This window comes from Filicampus tigris, chromosome 14 (genome assembly GCF_054856515.1).
Source record: "Filicampus tigris isolate MCC_2025a chromosome 14, RoL_Ftig_1.0, whole genome shotgun sequence".
Lineage (NCBI taxonomy): Eukaryota > Metazoa > Chordata > Actinopteri > Syngnathiformes > Syngnathidae > Filicampus > Filicampus tigris.
Window position 1 is genome coordinate 23308800 of NC_141230.1, and position 16728 is coordinate 23325527.

General features: G+C 48.7%; 1 protein-coding gene across 2 annotated transcripts in view; it reads right to left on the bottom strand.

Moving 5' to 3' along the window:
• Positions 1-6759: 6759 nt before the first annotated feature.
• The window catches only part of LOC147136909 (uncharacterized), a 37713-nt gene continuing 27744 nt past the window's right edge, over positions 6760-16728 (bottom strand). Inside the window, exons 5-6 of one of the 2 annotated variants that reach the window (XR_015089731.1) lie at positions 10203-10281; positions 6760-7249 (exon numbers count right to left, since the gene is read on the bottom strand). Coding sequence is in view for 1 of the 2 variants with exons in the window: in XM_086052611.1 (XP_085908737.1) it covers positions 10258-10281 (24 nt within the window). In the remaining variant the exon portion in view is untranslated. Of the gene's footprint in view, positions 7250-8893; positions 10282-16728 lie in introns of those variants that run through there. The other variant, XM_086052611.1, reaches the window with a different exon arrangement.

The window sequence follows — 16728 nt, forward strand, 5'->3', positions numbered from 1 at the left end:
TTTTTTCATTTCCTGAAACACGTAGTGGTGCCTTGACATGCAAGTGAGCCCAGCTACAAGTTTGCTCCTTTTTTGCTTTGACTTGCAAGGGCAAAGCGCTGAATGGCGGCAGTCAGGAGTTTCAGGCACCTGTGGGTCAAGGCAGATTGAGCAAACAGTCTGAAGGGGGCGATGTTGGCCTTTCACAACACAAGCCGTGCCCCCTCCCAGCAGTGAAAGTGGCACTTTACAAGCTTGTAACTTCACCTCCATTTACAAGACAGACTTGCAAGCAAGGAATTATCCTCTTGGCTGTCCTTTTTATTTATTTATTAGCTTTCCACATCACAAGCATTGAAACGATCCTTTAAAACACCCCAAAAATGTGATGAAGTGTATTTATAGAGCAGTTAAACTGGGCCAACGACATTTGGACTTGACGCTTGTTAAAGTCTCACCTACCAGCATGAAAACATTCTTGAGCGAAAGATCACCCAAGAACCAAGACTATGCTCAAAATTGGCCCCGTTGTCGGGATGTCAACTGAAACGGCCCACTCGCTCGCAACATCTTTCAGGGACGTCCAATAACGCACTTTGATTGAAAGTGGGGGGGAATACTCCAATTTGGCCCGATTGTCCGTGTGTTGAACCTGCCTATGTTTAAAAAAAAAAAGCTTGATTACGCGCGAGGATTTACCATCATAAATGTTGAACTGGTTTACAATGCACGATTGTGTAGGAAAGATGACTGTTCTTAACATACCCCGCCCACGTCACAGGACGATTGCTCAGGATAATCTTTCAGATGTTCAATATATCGGAACTTTGCTGACTTTGAGCGGGAGTGGAGGAAAAAGTGAAATTTGTCCCGATTGTGGCTGTGTTGTACCCTGCTTCGAGGCTGGCCCTGTGATAGGATTTTGCATCGTTGCTGGAAATTAACACAGTCCGAATATTTTGTTACTACACTTAATAGTAGGGAGGCCCGTTAGCAATTTTTTTTTCTCGTACCGATACCAGTATTAGTATTCATTCTTTGAGTACACACTGATACCTCTTGTACTTTTAATATCAAAATTTTCATTGAAACCTCTTGTACTTTTAATATCAAAATTTTCATTGAACACAATGATGAAAATGTGACCCACAGAGCTTTTGCTTTTGCCACAGATGTGTCAAACTGCCGCAGTAGAGCGCCAACTACTGGCGAGGAGGACTTACTTGATGTCAGCTCTTTTTGTGAGATTTTTGCCTCAAGTATTGGAGGCTGGTATCAGCAGCCTCCACGAGAACCCGTCAGTTTTGTAAAACAAGGGGTGGGGTGGGGGGGGGGGGGGTGTTCAACAAAGAACAAGCCTGCAGTAGCCGATGGTGACGGCAAGTCAAAAATGACATAGGCAATTATGCTAGCAGGCTAACGATCTGGTCAAAACGGATGCTGTGCATCTTTTGACAGTATATTTAATTCCCCTGCGTCTTTTTGCTCTCCGTGAGGGTGTTGAGGCAGTCGTACTCGAGGACAGCTGCCTTTTGCCTCGTCCTTGTGTGCCGGCCGGCGTTGCCGTTTGGCCAACATAGGCCACTCGCAAGCGTTCTGCCGATTGTCACGCAAGTCAACGCATGAACACCCGATGTCAGTCTTGGCTTTCATTTCATGCGTCCAGTTGGCCTCTTTGGAAACTCTCCTGCATGGTGATAGTACATTTTGTTTTTTTCAATTTGGGTTTACGAGGGCACGCTTAAGCCGGATATCAAGTAGACGGAAGAAATGCTCCGATGGCATATCCTTGAAATCCGGCAACAGCTCGCTCACTGCACCGGTGCGCTCTTTGTCCTCACTAGCAGCACAACTTTGCAACAACCACATCAAATCTTGCGCCTAGACTCCAATACACATTCCGATTTTCTTTGGCCGTGGCGGATGGGCAAAATTGCACTTTTAAAAGTACACAGCCAATGTGCTCAGACGTAGACAACATGAAACGATGCAGCATATTGGCGGACTCGCAGCGAGAGAAGGATGAACAAACTTTTGTGCTCAGCCAGAGCGGCTTTGGGCCCAATTCAATTTTCACCTGTCACTCAAAGTGTGTTTTTCCTTCTCGCGCCGTCTTGGCCGTCGGCGGTCAGGCGCTCGGGTGCCGCTTTGATTGACGGCGGGTGCTGTTTCCTAAGATCAGGTTTGTGGCCACGTTATGTATAGTGAGCGCGCCGTGCGGCTATAAACGGACTTGGACCGCATCGATCCTCCTCCGACTGCGACTGCGGACTCCTTTTTCGGAACCGGCTGCGCTCAAACGTCGTTAAATAAAAACGACGAATAAATAGTTTGAGACAAAATCAATTCGTTTTTGATTCATTGACGAATTGTTGCATCTATAATATTATTCTTATACACCACAACATTACTAGCCACTGTGCTGAGGTTTTTAATTAACGTTACTTTCTTTTTGCTACTTTCTTTTTGCTACTTTTACTGCATTATTTAAAAAAAAACGATTAAAATATTCATTTCACTTTTGAATTAAAAAACGAGAACATTTGAAATAAATTTCGATTCGTTTGTTTTTAATAAAATTAGCTACTGATGCAACAGTATGTATGTATGTATCTACAAAACAATTTCAGTGAATTAAAACAATGAAATATTACAATTCATGAATGAACTTAAATATATTAATGATTGTCAATAAAGTAATTATTAAATGCTTTGTAGATTATATGTTGTGAGCACTGCTGTAAATAAAGGAAAACAAAATGCAAATGTGTAAGTCGAATACAGACGCATGTAAACGTCACGGCCCCAGTTGAATGAGTGAGTGACTGGATGGTGTAGTGAGCACCTCCAACCTCCTCCCCATCCCACCGCGCCACCCCCACAAGCACATCTGGCAGGCGCGTTGAGATATGAGGTGGCGGCGGCGGCGGCGGCGGCCAATTCCATTATGGCTGCCGGCGTCTTGAGTGATGAGGTGACGGCGAGCCAGGCGGGAAGAAGGCGGCCGGCCGACAGCGCGTGAACCCGCCCGGGGCCGGGCCACGAACAATCGGCCGCCCGCCCGCCCGCCCGCCATTTCCTTACTGTGCGCTCGCCGCCGTCGGTCGAGCTCAAAGGCGTCTCGCTTCTCTTCGCTCCGCTCGGCCGGCGTACGGCAAATCATTACAATTGTGTCCGAGAGAGGCCGGCGCCCGTTCCAAAGAGACAAATGGCCGCCATTAAAAGGGACTGCTAACGACCGATCCCAGCTCACCTCTTTTCACGATTGGTCGTTACCTGAGCGACTGTGATGATGTCATTTTCAGTCGACAGAAGTGACAAAATGGCCGTCCCTTTAAATGGCTGAAAACGGGTGCCTTTTGCTGCTTACCTCATTTTTCATATTCATCACAATGCCTTGTTTTAAGGCGTGGGCCTGCAGAGAACATGTTCTTGAAAAAAAAATCTCTTTGGGTTGACTAAATCCTAAATTGTCCCTAGTCCAGCCTCCACACGAACTGCCTAAGCCAACCGTCAACCCTGAGACTTGCTCAAGTCAAAAGCCAGCTCAAAGTGCCGGAATGCTGGAAACAACAACAACAACAACAACAACAAATACACGTAAGTAGGCGGGTCCATCTGACTGCTTGAAACGAGTTGCATGTCGCTCTCTTTTTCTTTTTTTTTTTAATCAGTTCCCATTCGAGCACATTCGATATTCCCACACTTTTTTTCCTCCCCGCAGAATGAAGTGATGGCTTGTTAAAAAGTGGTCAGTGCGCGACACGTGTTGGGGAGGGTTGGAGATCACACCTCCTCTCATGTGAGCGGAAGAGGGAAACATGTTTTAATAACCACACTTGACCCAGATGAGGGTGGAGGAAACCATTTTCACCCCCTCCTGGCCTGTAACCAGGTTAACACACGCACACACGCACACACACTCTACCGGAGGTAGCCAAAGTACTCACACTCTATACTTAAGTAGAAGTGCGATACCAATTCAAGTCTTGTACTTAAGTACAAGTAACAGTACAAAAGTAATGAGAGAAAGTGACCGTTGACTGTGAATACTGGCTTTGACAACTTGGCAAAAGTCAAAAGAAAAAAAGATTGTCTGCACGCAAAATTGTTGCGCCGGTTTAGCCGACGGCCATCAAATTGGGTGGGCGGGACGCACGGCAAACGTGCGGAGGAGCCAAGTTGAACAGGAAGTCAACGATTGGAGTGGGGATTTTTATTTTCTTTGAATAAAGTTGCAGAGCGAGTACAGTAAGAAAGTAGTTGCAGTCGGTTACTCGGCAGCGCTGCGCGGCAGGTTGCCCGTGTTAGCGATGAGCCGTTTTTCAAGCGCCGGCCGCACCTCCCACGACAAGTCGTAAACAGACATTCAATCTGGGCCTGCTTATTGGCCGCTTTTATAGCCGGGCCCAATTCGGCGGCGCACCGGAGCCTCCTGTGTTTATTCTCCCCCCAAACAATCTCGCCATTATGTGCCCACAATGCCCGTCCTTCATTTGTGGCCGTTCGAGACAGCAAAATAAACAGCAAATGCAGCGCTCTGGCCCGCCCCTGCTCCAAAAACACCTTTTACGAGGCCGGCGGCGGCGGCGGCGGCCAGCTAGCCGGAAAAGCCGCCCGCTCAAACATGGAAGCGTGGAAGCCGACGTGCGTGTCGATTGAAGAGCTCATGAAACGCAAAGTACAAGACGTTGGAAAGACCTCGGCCAAGGACCAACGTCAAGGCCACAAGGGCGGCAAGTCCACCTGAAAAATAACAATTAAGGCCTTGCAAAGCGGACACGGCGCAGAGAACAACGTTGTTAACGGCCCCGCTAAATCGAAATCACCCAAAACAAAAACGTCTATCATTTCTCGGTGTGACGTACGGATGATAACGAGGCGCTCTCAAGCAGCCACGCGTATTTGGGGGTGTTGGCCAGAAAACCGTCGCAAGTGCGCTAACGGCCGACGTCGACCAAGATGCTCCAACTCTTGTGACGACGCGACGACTCCAAAGTCCCAAATGTGAAAAAACGAATCCCCAAACGCGGCAAAAGGTGGACGGCGTTCGCTGAGTCGTTTTCGGCATTCCGATTGAGTTTGAACGTGCGAGCGGTGGCTCGGGCTAAGGCGGCCGCCGTAAAAGTCTTGATTTACGAGGCCGCCGTCCCCTCCACAGACTTGCAATTTCCTGTGCCAGAAAGCACTCGCTCAATCCACGCCGAGGGGGAAAAACAAAGAAGAGTCACAAGCGCTGGGAGAAAACGGCAGATGGGTGTCACTCGCTCGCCCGCCCGCTCACTCACTCGATATAGTGACCCAAGGGAGTTGGGATATTTCTTCTCAGGCTATTTTCCACACGTTCAATCCATGATGCATTCAAATAAGGCCGCCGCCCGCCAGTGACGATGTATTGCGGTGCCGGATTTTTGACAAAGGTTTGGGAGAAGCTCGCAAAATAGCCCAGAGGCTACGAATGAAGCGCGTGGCGCGCGCAAACGCGCAGACGGGGAGACCACCCAGAAGGGCACGGCCTGTCAATCACGTCGTCAGTCTGCCAATAAACAATGGCGTGTTTGATTTTGCAGCAGGTGTTTTTTTGGCCATCCCTTTTGCTCGGATGTTTTGGAATGTTTGATCAAGCGAGTCGAGCGACGCGTTCACATGCGTTTCCTTTCCTTTGGCTCCCACACGTGTACGTGTCTCATGGCATCAATTTGGTCTCCTCACACACTTTTAGGTGAGCTAATTCAATTAGTCAGGCGGCGCTTTCAAGTGGCCCCTCATAAACACACGCACACACACGTGCATAAACACAACCTGCGTGTGCGTGTGTGCGTGTGTCTCCAGGGCAAAGTTGTCTGTCAGCACCGAGGCTTGAGCTCGGGCCTCATTATAAGCCTTCTGGCCAAGCAACGCGCGCGCGCGCGCACGCATGCACGCACACGCACACACTTTTAACATCAGCCCAAACATGACCCGCTGACCCGGTCTAGTCCCACTGCCGTCATGTGACTCATGCAAGGAGATTTGCAGTGTGTAAAACATCATCATGAGAAGAGAAAATCACAGAGGACGCACGCACGCACGCACATTGCTTATTGTTTTGCATGCAGTCAGCTGGATGCATTGTGGGCACGTATGTGGCCAAAAACACGTCGTTTACATTCATGGAAATGGGGATTAAGTCCGTCGCTGGTAGAACGTGTGTGTGTGTGTGTGTGTGCGCGTGTGTATGCATGAGAGTTCAAAACAATATATCCAATTTCAAAATTATTTTTACAAAAACTTTAAACAAATCTACCTTTTTTTGTATGTAACAAAAACACCTTCAGAGATGTCTTTCGTCATAAAGGAAGCACATGCACCTACATTTTGTTTTTGAAATGATGAATTATTATTATGAAACACAGAAATACTTTTCTTTAAATGATTAAAATGTATGTTTCATATTCAAATAAGTTAAAAAAAAAAACTCCTGCTGACCTTTCTTCTTTTGAGTATGCATTTCAATTATTATTAAAATAGCTAATAAAAAAGCCCCAAAAGCCCCAAAAGAAAACATAGTTTTAAAATGCAGTCCAAAGTTTCTAAAAAAGATTTTTGGGGTCGATGAAATTGTGGTTGTTGCCTGTCCAATGAACCCGTTTAAAAAAAATGCAAAGAAAAATGTCAAAAGTGAAAAACAGCACAGTACTTACTCCCTTATTTCCTTAATTTTTAATGAGAAATACGAATGTGTTTTTTGTTGACTTAAGACGTCACACTGAACCATGAACGTTTTTGGTGCAGCAAAGAAAGAACAGAAACAAAAACAGAAGGGCCAAACACTGGCCCGCACGCACGCCTACGCACTAAAGAAGAAGAAGAAGAAGAAGAAGAAGAAGAAGAAGAAGATGATGAAGAAGAAGAAGAAGTGTGCTGACTGCTTCCCATTAGCGTTTAATTGAGTTAAAAGCGTTCTCTTCACCTCTCCGGGCTCCCGAGTGCACTAACTCAATTGAGTTTTCTCCCCCCCGACATCTTTGAGTCCACAGGCCACAACACTGCCCTCCCGCCGCCGCCGCCAGCGTTTTGTTTTCTTTTGCTCGTACCTGCGATCGGCACTCCCGCTTTGGGATTTCAGCCCCAAGGACAAAAAGTTCCACCTCGCCGCTGTGCAAATAATCGCATGAAATCTGGCCTCGGCTGGGCCGGGCTCGGGCGAAGGTCCAAATGAAGGATTCATTCTGCCTAGTCAATGAATGGGCCTAAAACGTTAGCCCGAGGAAGGCCGCCGGTGTTGAATCTGCAAAGAAAAGGAATGGACCCAAAGGATTACCCTGAGGACCGCCACTCAAGATTGCGTCTTGAAAGAAAATCATCTTTTGTTTAAAACAATGGTTCAAAGGTCATTATTAAAGCCTAACCCGATATAAAATCCCCTCATGTTATTGTTGTGCTGCAAACTATGTTGCGCACTTGGCTTGCGCCCTGTGACACTTTGCTGGCTAACAGGCAAATGTTCGGGCCGTAAACGTTGGCGCGGCCCCCGTCCACCTTCTCCGAATCCCACGGCTCAATTTCACCGCGTTGGCAGCAGCGCCCCTTTTATTTCATATTCCCAAACGGCCGCGTCCGAAATAGAAACACAATTTGGACACAGCGGCGTAAATGAATCTTTGCTTCTTCCTGCGAGCATCGCCGCAAAACATCGGCGCGGTCCAGCGCTGAAGAGAACGCCGGCGGCACAATATCGTGGTAGATTGTTGCCACCGGGTGGAAGCATTCTACTTATGTAGGTCTTTTGCGAGTGGGCAGATTGCCGGCTTTTGGGTAGTTCTGTCGGCTGAATGAATGACATGGTATTGACAGTAAGTAGGTAGGAATTCACTAGCTCATTATACGGCAGGCCCGTGGGTGGGTAGGTGGGTAGATTGCTGGCTTATTGGTAGTTTTGTCCTTTGAACGAACGATTGTTGAAAGCGGGTAGGATAGCACGTGGTACATTTCATGTCTGCTTGTACTTTGTCGATGGGTAGATTGGTGTTGAGGGCGGCGGACGTGTTTATGTGCTGGCAGGATTGGTGCGGCAGGAACGCGGGCGCACGCGGATGAGTTACGTGCTAGTGACGGCCGGCAAAAAAAGCCGGCGGCAACAAGGAAAAGGCAAGATCGACATGCAGTTGAAGGCAAGCCTTTCATCGGCGAGTGCCAACAAATAAACGCCATTCAAAGACGACACCCGCCCGGCCCACCATTCCGGGAATTCCGCGGGGGGGGGGGGCGGGACTCGCGGGGGGGGGGGGGGGGGGGGGGGGTCGCGGATCCGGTGTCGGGCCGACCGCCGGGGCGCCCGTCCCGAGGGACGGGAAGGGAAAGGTTACCCCGTCCGTGCGGAAGAGCGAGTCGGGTGGGGCGGGGGGACAGCTGCGGGCTAATCCGGAGCCCGGCACATCTCGCCAAAAAACCACGTTGACCTGAAAATCGATTTGCTGCCGGTTGGCATTTGCTCGCGGGCACGCTCGCAAGCGCGCCGGCCGCCTACGTGACAAACCGTCTGATTGTCGAGGGAACGCCAAAACGGTGTCCGTGATGCCTGACGTGCATTCATTCCAAGTAGCGAAATAGCCGCCATACAACCTTTGCATTTACACTATCGACCGTGCAACAATTGACCTCGATAATCAATGTACCTACCAACTAACGGTCCAACCGTATCTGCCCACTAGCTTCCTGCAAGCTAGGGTCCGGAGGGCTCCGCTAGCGTCCACCTCCGGCACGTTGTGTCTTCGCGTGAACGACTACAACTTCCTCGAGGGCTCATCGCGTCTTTAACGTCAATGTGCAAAACAGATCAAGCCCCCCTCCCCCACCCAAAAACCAAGCCCCCAAATCAGGGGGGACCGCTTCCAAGTCTACTCTGAAATCAGCGTTTGTGTGCTGGCTGAACGTCACAAATTGACCCTGAACATGGCACGGATGCGTGCGTGCGAACACCAGATGCTTCTTGCGGAATCTCGGCGGGCTCGTTGCGGCGCGGCTGGCGGCTAGAACCGCGTCTTCCTTCACGGCAGCCGCGAGGAGGGGGGCGAGCGCCAGAGGTCAGCTCCAGCAATTGTCACACTTGAAATGGAGATGAGCTCCAGGTCTGTCGGGCCTGTCAACGTCATCCGCCTTTGCCTTCCTGCAATCGGCCGCCGAGGGGGTGACGGTCCTTGTGTCACTCAGTAGGATGCTAGAAGACCCACTTGACCCATCTTTGACTGAGGTCGTTGGTCCAGCCCCCAACCACGCAAAGTCCTTCCTTCGGGCCTACCATCTGCTTTCGTACCAACAGTCCAGCAATCTCCCTACCCATGATGGCACAAGCGCCTCCAAACTGACAGCCCTGCTACCTACCTCCATTCTGACAATCTACCTCCTTAATTACCTTCCTATATTTAACTTGCAACAATCTTCCTACCCATTCACCGAGCAACAATCTACCTTCATGCCTATGGCGCAATCTACCCACAGTACCTATCCATCTACCTTCCGACAATCCCGCACGGTCTGCCTCCAGGCCTACAATCTACCCACCTATTTACCTTCCTACAATCTAAGCCATTGGACATCCTACAACCCTGCCGGCGACCTCCACGCAATCCAACAATCCAGCGTCCTGCGACTGAGCTATTTACCTTCAATCTACCAATCTCACGGTGACAGCTCAAGCTCATCGGCTCGCTGACAGCGGGCGGCCTGCCGCTCAAGCTGTCGTACCCGCGGTCGCCCCGCCGAGCCCGCCTACGCACGCACAACGGGAGGGCCTACCGTGAATACTACGACACACACACACACACAAAGTCATACACAACATTTTTAACACTTACACACGCCCGTGCGCTACATGCCAGCTATGCACACAGTAGCATTTTGAGTTAGCGCATTCTTTTTCAGTAAAAGTGTCTCACGCGCACACGCACACACACACACACACACACACACACCTGCTGTCCCTTTTGTTCTGGGGGCAATTAGCGCCGGGTTCTCTCTCGTTAGCGAGCCATTGTAGCATTAGCGCATTGTCCTAGCCGCGTTAGCGCTGTGACACTTCAGCTCTGCGCAGGAACCCAAAAAAAACAAACAAAGCCGGGGAGTACATTTGCCTGTAAATGATGACAGAGTCATGAAGCAGGTCAGAAAATGGGCAAATTGGACTTGCAGAACTGAAGAAAAAAAACATATGGCCGCCTCAATATGCTGAAATGGAACATTACCTCCAAATGTCACTCTGCTACTGCAGACAACTTCAGATTGTCGTGAGACCTCAGTTCAGCCAACGTTACGGGCTGCATTCTGGCCACAAAAAAATAGAGGGTCAAAAAAGAAAGTACGTGCTAAGAAAAATTGAAATAAAGGCATTCATTTTACATTCAAAATGTCGCTTTTAAAAAGAGACTTTTTTTACGCTTTAGTGATTCAAGAAATATTTTCAAGAACAAGAACACAACCGGACAGTAAAGAAAACATGTCAATTAAGAAGCATAGCTGTTAAAAAAGTCTATCTTCCCTCTCCCTTTATACACTTACATACATACAGTACATAGATAGATAGATGGAGGGACAGTTTTGAAGTCCAATGAAATATTCTGAGATATTAAAGCGCAAGGCAAGGCAAGACAACACACTTTATGACATTTAAAAAAGACTTTTTGTTTACATGGTGGAATTTGAGCCGCTTCTTCAAGCAACAAAATTTGAGTCAACTCGGTGATTGTGACTTACCACTAGAGGGAGCCGGTGGTAGCACTCCCTCCGAGCAGTCTCTCTCTTCCCCCCCCCACCCCCCCCTTAGCAGTCTTTTTTAAAATCTTTTTCCCCTTGTAGCAGTCTTGGGCAATCGCAGCTATACGCCGCAGTAACTTTGTTTATAGAAGGGCCTATAAATACTCTGCTAGGCTACATCACACCAGGCCTGTAAAACGAAAATACTTAACGTACGTGCAGCATATAATGTGGCCATAGCTACAGATGCGAGAACCGCTATTAGCTTGGGGCTAACGTTTTGTGCATGTGGCAAGGTGTTGGGTGTAATGTTCAAGCATTACTTTCAAGGTCACACACACACGCATGCGGGGGAATTGCGCGCGCGCGTGTGTGTGTGTGTGTGTGTGTGTGTTTGAGGATGGTAATAGCTGCGCTGACAGACATGAGCGACCAGCTGAGCTCGAATCCGCAAAGTTGCTCACTCGGAGAGAAACACGAGCAAGGATTACCGCAAATGTTGACGACAGATGACCTGATTATACGTTGTTGTTGTTGTCGGGGTTTTTGCCCTCCTAAATTCGGGACAACTCGCCGCTGTCCTGATTGCTTGTTGGGAAGTTGCTTTCTTTGACGCTTGGGAGGACTTTTCCGGGTGCCCAATGGGGGAAAAAAACATTCATTCTAGCAAAAGCATTCTTAAAAAAAAAAAAAAAAGTAAAATTGTTGCTGTGCATTATTATTATTAATTCAATTTAAATATCATGACAATCAAAGCAGGAAATAACATTCTACAAATTATTTTTGTTTTGTCTTTAAATTAGTTGAGCTTTTTTTTGATTAGTTTAGTCAAAGTGTCCATTTTTAAGAGTTGCCCAAAATTCAAATCAAAGATACTCAAAATGACTGCGGCCAATATTTTTTATGCTTCCAGGAAATTACCTTAGTTACTAAATGATTGCTGTCATCATAATTGTACGTCCTGTCTTCTTTTACTAAATGAAATGATTTTTTTCAAATAAATAACTATGTATGAACATGAAAAGACAAACAAATAGTTCTTCAACATTGGAATTATGAAATGATTCTAATGACTTTCTATGTTAATGCTGAATATAATGATTGAAATGCGATGACGGTAGATGAACCTTACGTAAATGTTCTTATAGCATTTTGATTTAAATACGTAGTAAACATCAAGTCTAGTTCTTTTTTGATTTGATTGATGAAGATTTTTCCATCAGCTTTGAATGGATGGATCAATGGAAAACACATGATGCAGTTTCAAGACCCAAATGCGAGCGTACTACTGTCCACGATTGCTCGCTGGGCCTTGGGGGAGGTCGCTTCCCTTGGTGACCTTTTGGGACACGCATGGCATTCTTTTCTTTTCTCTTTTTTTTTTTTCCTGGACGGGCCGGCGCGGAATTCTTCCCGAAAGCTCGGCAACCTTGTCGTACCTTGTAAGACGAGCGTGTGGCTTTAGTGGCGGCGGGTCACGCGCGCCAGATACGCAACACACGCGCGCGCGCGTACATGAAAGCAGCCTTGAAATAGCCGGCGAGCCGTGGCTGATGCACGCTAATGTGTTCATTACAACAGGCTTTGTGTTTCCGTGCCAGCGCGCGAAGCCGAGAGGCTTCGGCACCTCACCGATCGCAACATTGTGTGGCGCGACCGAGCGCATCGCTAATCGGCGATCAGCATCAAGAGTGGCGGCGCCACCAACGCGCGGGACGCACGACGTTGTGGAGCGACCACATGTCAGAGGTTACGGCACACTTTGCTTGAGCTAAATCCTGAAAACTCCAAAAGAATCACTTCAGAAATGTTTTTTTTTTTGAATAAAGAAAAATCCGAAAAAAACGTCATTGGTCAAGAATTTGTAGAATAAAAAGAACAGAGGCCACGCGGAGACCGACCAATAGTCTGGGTTTGTTTTTCGCAAATGGGAAAGTGACCAAATGTGGGCGTGGGAAGCCGCTCGGGCTCGCTCGCTTTGACACCGACGTTTCTTTCTTTCGTTATGTTGCTCACTTGCTTGGTTTGCTTTTGTGAGTTGTTTGGGGGGATTGTTTGGTCGCTTTCTTACTTTGTTCGTTTGGTAGGCCGGCTGTTTGACTGTTACTTTTCTTGTTTTGTTCATTTATCACTTTGCTTGGATGTCTTGTTTATGTTGATTGGTGAATTTGATTGCTTAGTGTGCTATTTTGGGCATTGTTTGGTTGCTGTGTTGTGTTGCTTTTGTTAGTTTAGTTTGCTTCGTCGGTTTCTTCCGTTGGTTGTTGCTTCATTTGGTTGTGTATTTAGTCTGTTCCTTTAGTTACCTGTTTGCTTTGTTATTTTGTTTGTTGGTGGGTTGGGTTTCGTACCTGTGTTGGTTTGTTACTTTGGGTGATGAGTTGTTTTTTATTTTGCTTGTTGGTTCGGTACACTGGTTGTCTGATTGGGCTATTACTTAAGAATAAGAATAAGAATGCCTTTATTGATCCCACAGTGGGGAAACTTCCGTCGGTTGGTTGAAACAGACTTAGCGATGAAATGTTTAGTGTATGAGTGATAGCTGATGAGTGCTTGTGTGAAGGGGGCGATGGCTGGCAGGCGCGCACGCAGGCAGGCACGCAGGCACGCACGCACGCACGCAGTGTCTATTGTAGCAAGTTGTGCAAGTGTGGTCACTTGTGTGTGTGTTTAGTTTTGCATGTGTGTTGTTTGTCCAGCTGTTTGGAGGGAAATCCTGATCCAGCGTGTTTCCACAGCTGCTCCTGGATCAGAACAAGCTGCTCTCTTTTGCCAAGGGGGACCCCCAAGATGTGACCCCCCCCCCCCCGTTATTCCGCACCCTCTCTAACTCTAAGATAGACTCCCGGATCGGTTGCATCGCATTGATGCTGGTCAGAATCCCAACGTTGTATCGAAGGGCAAACGATCACGGTGAAATCTGAAATGAACGACATAGTTGTCAGGTTGAGGAGGATCAACACGTCGTCCTTGACAAAAACGAAGGAGGCCGGGGAGGAAAGTGGAGGGCTGTGGGGGAGCTCATTTTTGGTGAGGAGGGATTGCCAACCAAATTGGACAAAGGCAAATGAGGTGCCAGTCAGGGGGGGTCAAATTGAAACATGAATAAATCAAGTTATTTTGATCGCTTGGTTGATTTGCAACTGAAGTTGGTTTGGAACTTTGGGGGCGGCACCGTCCATCCAAAGGATTACGCCATTCTTTGAGGACTATTTAGTTCCCTCTTTGGATGCAGAAAGCAGAGCGAAGGGCTTTTTGCAAAAACAACTCTCAGCATGTATTGGGGTGTTGAGCACTATGCTGTGTATCCTTTCGTGGCTTCCCAACCTCCCATGAAAAAAAAAAAAAGAAAAATGCTTCTTGGGATCGAAGTTAACACACAGTCACACGCACATGGGCACACGCGCACACACCAACACACCTACATATAGCACAATGTTCATACATTTTTTTCCAAATTGTTAAGAGATACTTGAACGTAAAAATTCGAAAATGGCTTTTTCAAAATGATTTTCATTGTAATAATATTGACAAGAAAATATATCTGGGATGTCATAAAAGCAAAAAAGATTGGTGTCAAAGTTGAAATGTCTTGTGGTGCTGTTCAGCCAACTTTGGAATTGTCCTTTCCACTTTTGCACGTTTGATTGTTGGAGCGGCACACTGGCCAAGGTGCTACTGCTGAACCAGCACGCGCTGACCTCCAGATGTTCTTCCAAGGGACTCTTCTTCTTCTTCTTTTTTTTTTTTTTTTTTTTTTCCTCGCCCCGGTCCCCGTGGCATTCCGAGGCTCATCCAGAGACCCGCGGGACTTTTTATTTACTGCAGGCGGACACGTGAAGGTCAGACGCGTAGAAGCGCGCCTGATGGCTTTCCCAAACGGAAAGGCCGCCGTCACCCTCGCCGGACATCCGGCTTTGTCGGGGCGCAAGGGAACGGAGCCGTCCGGGCCGGCCGTCGAGCCGCCACTCGTCCAGTGACTCGTTCGCCTCGGACGCTTTCTCTTCCGCCCGGCTTTCCCGTCCGGCGCCTCCTTTCCTCTTTGGACGATTCAAAGCGTGAATCGGGTCGCTATGACGACGGCCGCTGAAAATAGCTCGGCGGCTCGTAATGCTTGCTTGCTTTGTTGCGTCGCTTGCTCAATTTGGCTTCATTTCTTTTCACTGTCGGTTGATGCGGCAAAGGCCGGCGAGTGTTTGCGCACGGTCCGAATGTTGAGGCTTTTTTTTTTTTTTTTTCACATCAAGCTTCGTCGAATGTGGCAAATGGCCGCGCAGACGTTCGCCAACAACCGTAATGGTCGCAAACGGCTCTTCTTGTCGCCATGAAATATGAACATGTTCAAACTTTCACGGTGGCTTTCAAGAAAACTAGCGTGCGAGCGCTGGCGAACGTCTTGGCCAACGTCTTGGCCAACGTCTTGGCCGACGCCTTGGCCAGCTTGAATGCACACTGCCAATAAAACAGCAATGCGTGCTGGCAAACGTCCGCTGCTCAGTGAGGTGCGGGCCGAAGCTGCTTGCTGTACTCTGCCGGTTGGTTGGTGGTTTTGTCAAGTTGGTTTGTGACTTTAGCTGGTGGCTCAGTTCGGTCCTTTGGCCGCTTGGTCGATTATACTAGTCGGGGCCATTTTTGGGTGCAAACACATCTGAGTGACTGAGTGACCGTGGCATCAGTGGTTCCCAAGTCCACGGTCAAAACGTGCGTTGTGACTCGTCACACAATCCTTCGCGAACCAGGAAGTCGCTTGATATCATTTGGTTCGTTTCATGGAAACGGCGCGGGCCGGGGCCCTCTTTAGCGCCACCTGCCACCGGACTTGTAAAAGCAAAGTTAGGACATGCCGTCAGTCGGAGTCACCTGCTGCACATGGTGCGTGCTTGCTTTGGCGGGTTCAAAGGTGAAGCGCGTACAAGCCGGACCTCAAGGAGGCTGGGAGCTTGAATTCAGCACTCTGAAATTCAGACAAGTGGACGCGCGTTGGGCCGGCCGGACAAATCATTAGGTACACACACAGGGAGGGACAACCCCCCCGCCCCCCCCCCAAAACATTGTAAACCCAGCGCAATAGACTAAGAGCTCATGTCCAGAGAGATCTTCATCAAGAGCATGATGCTCAGTTTTCCACATTGGTGGTTTGCTTGACTGCTTGCTTTGTTCCATGCTCTTCATTTTCATTTTCATTTTCATTTTCAATGTGTGTCGCTTTGTGGACGGCTTATTGTTGCGTTACCTGGGCTGCTTTGCGACTTTGCTCGAACGCGCCTGTGTTGTCACGTCTATTGGTGGATGTTTTACTTTGCTCGCTTTGCTCCTTTTCGGTCTTTGTCCGTGACTTTGGTTGGTTGTTGATGTGATCGGTTGCTCGGTTACGCACGTTCATTGGATTGGCGAGTTGGTTGGTTTCTTTGTTTGTTCCGATGCTTATTAGTTTCTTTGGCGTAATTGTCACTTCAGCCACGCTCGCCGTGTCTGTTTTACAGGAGGGGACGGTTTTACATGACGGGCGGCGGGGGCGGCGGTCGGCCGGCGTGCGGCGCATCCATCTCCCGCTCCGTCCCTGACTCGGTGTCAGCCGGCCCCCGGCGTGCGCTCACGCAACATGATGGAGCGGACCGCAGACGCGGCCCCGGCACGGCGGGTGTCGGCCGAGGCGACGGCGGGCGGGCAGGTACGCCGAGCGCGCGCGCGCACACGCGCGCTCACGCTAATGACTTTTACATGTGCGGGGGCAGCCTCGGCTCCGAGCGGCCGGGTTCCGCAAATAGATTTTGCAGAGTTGAGCCGTAGGTGAGCCTTCGGCTCGCGTGAAATATCTTAACGGGAGCAAAACTAATAATAAGCTCTTACGTCGCGGGAAAGCGAGCCCGAGTTGACATGGAGCGTCTGAAAGTTATTGCATTTCCTTTCACCGTTAACCCTTTTCTATGAGGGGCTGAATGTGCACCTCACAATTGGGGCAATGTGCCCTCCAGCAGCGGGCACACGCACACTCCAACACGCACTCCACGCAGCTGC